The following is a 4,499-nucleotide window of genomic DNA, read 5'->3' on the forward strand; positions in this document are numbered from 1 at the left end:
TAGATAATTTTTCTAAAATATCTACCTTAGTTGCTAGTGAAAAATAATACTCCTAGCCATGTAGGGGTACAACAATTGGTTGCATTAATCACCTTTAAACTTTGGAGTGATGCTTCCGTAGCATATCCAGGATTTTAAGCCAATTTAACAAATCTACTACCATTTGCCCCTTCAAATTTTGATGGATAAAATGCATTCATTTGCTTCTAGCAAATATAAAGATAGGGCGATACTAACCAATTCTATCGCATAAATTACTTTATCTTCTAACATAATTAAGTAGGCAGGTTGCCAAAGGACACTACAGATTAGATTCTATGCTTGAAATTGTGCACACAATCAGAAGCAAACATCTAATACCTTCCAAAACCATATCATAAGAAAAATGAACATTACCCTTTAATGAAAACTCAAGATGAATCCTCCTTGTATATATACAGTGCATGCTTAGTTGCTTCTAAAATCATGCTGAATAGAATTTTCTGACAGGTGCATCCTCATCCCTGTTTGAATTGTAGTTGGGGTAGTTTGATGGAGCACCTTGTGGAGATATGCCTTCATTACTCGGTACATTCTGATAGTTCTGCTGCATATTCCCTCCCATGTTATTGGACCATCCTGCATTTGGTTGAAATCCTCCGGCGTTGTTGGGAGGCATGCTTCCCATGTTGTTTTGAGGCATTCCTCCCATGTTGTTGGGAGGCATGCTTCCCATGTTATTTTGCGGCATTCCTCCCATATTCTGTGGACGACCCAAATAATTGTTCGGCAGTTGGGGTGGGGGTCCATCCATAAATTTGTTCGGTGGTGGGGGTCCACCCATAAAGTTGTTCGGCGGTGAGTGTGGTGGTCCACCCATAAAGTTGTTCGGCGGTGGGGGTGGTGGTCCACCCATATAGTTGTTCGGCAATGGGGGTGGCTGCTCACCCCTAAAGTTGTTCGGTGGTGGGGGTGAGGGTCCACCCATATAGTTGTTAGGAGGCGGCGGAGGTGGCCCACCTGGTCGACCCATGTTGCTCTGTGGCATTCCAGCCATGTTAGATGGAGTATTCTGCATGCCCTGATTGGGCATACCCATGTTGGATTGAGAATTCTGGAAGCTTTGGTTACCCATTGGTGGAGTGGTATTCTGGAAATCGCGGTTCTGCATGCCTTCCCTCCTCCTATCATAGGTAGTAGTAGTACGCCTATCAGGGTTACGAGGACGCTTGTTTCTCTCATTTGCCCTTGCATTGTTTCTTATCCATTCCTCATGGTACTTGGGATCATATGGAACAGCTTTCCCATCAATGAAAGGTTCCCCTACAGAAGATGCAATATAAAGCTCATATCACGAATGACGCAGAGCTTGTAGCTAGTAGTAAACCATAACTGTACATAAGCGCATAAGCACTAATAAAAAAAGGAGCACTATGTTTAAATTGTATAGACGGTCAAAATGCAAGTTGTTCTGCAAGCCTCATTGCAAATTGGGGAACTAGACACCTTAACATCATACAATTATGACCTACATGAGAGTCACGGATTCATATAAAGGATAAATGATATTGTTCATCGCATGATATACCTTCATTAAATGCCTCATAAAGCCTTCTTAAAAAAAATCCATAGTTCAGTAAACCAAATAACAAAATATATCTAAGTGCAGTGATTATTAAGAGTGTTGTTATAATAGGGCCCGAAAAAAATGAAAAATTCTTACAAACAAAGAAAAGCTAAATGACATATTAATCTGTTCTTTTTATTTTTCCAAGTGCAGGACATATTAGGACTCCCATATATTCAGCAGAATAGCTATGTTAAATATATCAAAAAACCAGAAAATCTCACCTCCATAATTTTTGTTCTTAACATCCAAGTATGAATCAGGAAGGACCCAACGAACCCTAGGCAATTCTGGGGGAAACCAAACAAAACAAAACCGTCAAACACCAGACTGACATTACAAACCGTGATACCACACACTTATGCATTTGAAGCTAGACATACCTTTTATTTTGTAAGAGAGCTCTTCGGACACGAGAGCTCCAAATGCAAAGTAGCATCTATGTGAAACTGAGTAGATTTTCATCCTCGCTTCCTCCTCACTGTCATTAGGACAGCAAAATAATGTATAAGAATCATAACACCTGGAGTAAAAAAAATCCTTCTAATGGAACAAACTGCTATCAACCATGCACTGATAAAACAAAGACATGACATGAAGGGTACAACTAGAATGACCAAACTAGAAATGCAATTATGCAAATAAGATCATAGGTCTCGTAACTAAACAGAATGTGCCCTTCCGGCTCGATTGATACGGGGAATTGATTAAAGAAAAAATGAGAACAAAAAGCTTAATATTGATCCCAAATGTCAAACTGAAGCCGAATTTAGTAACCTAAGGGTAATAGTCACTAATTTTGAATATGGTATGCAACAATTAGATGATCCAGTGAAGCAGTAGACAAGAAAAAGTCATGACCAGCCTAGCATACAACAAAGTGAAGTTGACCGACTTTACCACGTCACCCGTAAACTAAGTCAATCATATTATAACACCTCGTGAAAATAATCGCAAAACAGAAATATTATTATTAAAATATCAACGCATTTGTAATAATTACCAAAACCAAATAAATTTTTTATAAATTTAGCTAAATGGGTAATATCCATAAGACAAAAAGATTGCAAATTTAGTAACCATGCCTGCCAACGACAGCAGCGAGGGTTTTGATATAGCTATCAATAATTTCATCTCTGGTAGGATCACCCACAGGCGGTTCCATAACAACAAGCCAGTGCTCGAAATCACAGCCGTCGAGCAAAATTGTTTCCTTGGGCGGCCTATTAGACCAATTAGGAGAAGGATCGTTAAGCGAAGACCTGGTAGCACGGGTCGATAACGAGCGGGTGGAGGCGATAGAAGAGGACGGCAGAGGGAAGTGGACCGCGGCGGAGAGTGGGCGGATGAGAGTGAAAGAGCGAGAGATGAGTGGTGGTGTTGGGAGTGGAGTGACGGAGCGGCTGAGAAGTGAAAAGATTGTTTGTCTGTGCAGGAAAGAGCGGGAAATGATCTGTGTCGCCATTACTGGTGCAGAGAGCAAAATAGAGAGGTTTATTAGAGGAGAGTTAGGGTTTAAGATAAACCCCTTCATTTTAACAAATGTCATTTTTGGTAATAATTATATAACAAAACAGTTTGTACCGTATTATTCGTGCAACAAAACGATGAAGCATTTGACATGTTAGAATTTTTAATGATAAAAAAACAATAATTTAAGATATTTAATCGTAAATATCATTCGATTATTATAAAATGACATGGTACAAACACCGCGTAAGAGTGAGATAAATACTCTAATTTTATCATTTATTTTCTTTTAATTAGAGCAGAAATATGAAAAAATAGACCCGATAAGGGACAAAGGCATTTTTTTGGACAGGTGAAAAAAAAATAGATGGTGAAGGTATAAAAACTAAAATTCTTTTTATTAAAGGTAGATTCTTTTTTATTTCAGATAGTGCTTTAAAATTCGACCCGATAATGGCCCACGGTTTCTGATTTGACCGTTTTAACCACCATTCGAACCGGTTTAAAAAAAAATTAATGACGATTAAAACTATGTGGATTAATACTCTCTATCAAAATGCAGCAATAGCTTTGCATATGCATACATTAATCAATTATTATATTATATTATATTTAATATATTCATTAGTATTATGTAAATATATTAATTATTTATTATACTAATATTAATATTATATATTTGTTTGTCTCTCATTAATTAAAATTGCAAAAGGAATTTAGAAGATAAAAAAAAAGAAACAATAAGCTAGTGACTAGTGTAATGGGTTTTTTCCTAAATAATTCCCCTAATAAAACTTATTACCGAAATCGGTCCTCCCGCCCCAATCCGCAAGTATCAATTGCGGATTCATGGTTCAATCCATAATTGATACTTGTGGACTCCCCTTAATTGTAATTAAGGCGAGTAATTGATTTCCATGTGGGAATCAATAAAAAAAACCCTCAATTCCCCATATTAAAAAATAAACCCTTTTTTTATTTTTTTTATTTAAACCAAATATTAATATCTAATTTTTAGTATGTTATTGTCGGAATATTAAAAATGTAAAAATTTATTATAATTTAGAATAATGCTATAATTTAAAGATTTTAGTATAATTATATAAATTAGTTGTATTTTAATAAAATGTTAGGGGTTAATCTAATATAGGAAAATATTATAAATTCATAATTGCTATAATTTTTTATTATTAGTAAAATGTCGATAAAAATGGTATTTAGTATTTTATTGTCGGAATATTAAAAATGTACAAATTTATTATAATTTAGAATAATGCTATAATTTAAATTTTAATAAAATGTTAGGGGTTAGTCTAATATAGAAAAATATTACTCCCTCCGTCCCGTTTAAGAAGTCCCATATTCTATTTTGGGATGTCCCATTTAAAAAGTCCCATTACTATTTTTAGAATACTTTTCCATT

General features: G+C 35.7%; 1 protein-coding gene across 1 annotated transcript; it reads right to left on the reverse strand.

Annotated features, from left to right (window-relative positions):
- Window positions 1–288: 288 nt before the first annotated feature.
- Window positions 289–3,129, reverse strand: LOC126670406 (multiple organellar RNA editing factor 8, chloroplastic/mitochondrial-like). The gene is made up of 4 exons (XM_050364119.2): window positions 2,692–3,129; window positions 1,990–2,087; window positions 1,831–1,896; window positions 289–1,302 (listed from the first exon to the last, which is right to left on the reverse strand). The coding sequence occupies exons 1-4, from the start codon at window positions 3,069–3,071 to the stop codon at window positions 464–466; spliced, it is 1,383 nt and encodes a 460-aa protein (XP_050220076.1). The 5' UTR covers window positions 3,072–3,129; the 3' UTR covers window positions 289–463.
- Between the last annotated feature and the right edge of the window lie 1,370 nt (window positions 3,130–4,499).

The sequence above is a fragment of the Mercurialis annua genome, linkage group LG2 (genome assembly GCF_937616625.2).
Source record: "Mercurialis annua linkage group LG2, ddMerAnnu1.2, whole genome shotgun sequence".
In the NCBI taxonomy this organism is placed as follows: Eukaryota; Viridiplantae; Streptophyta; class Magnoliopsida; order Malpighiales; family Euphorbiaceae; genus Mercurialis; species Mercurialis annua.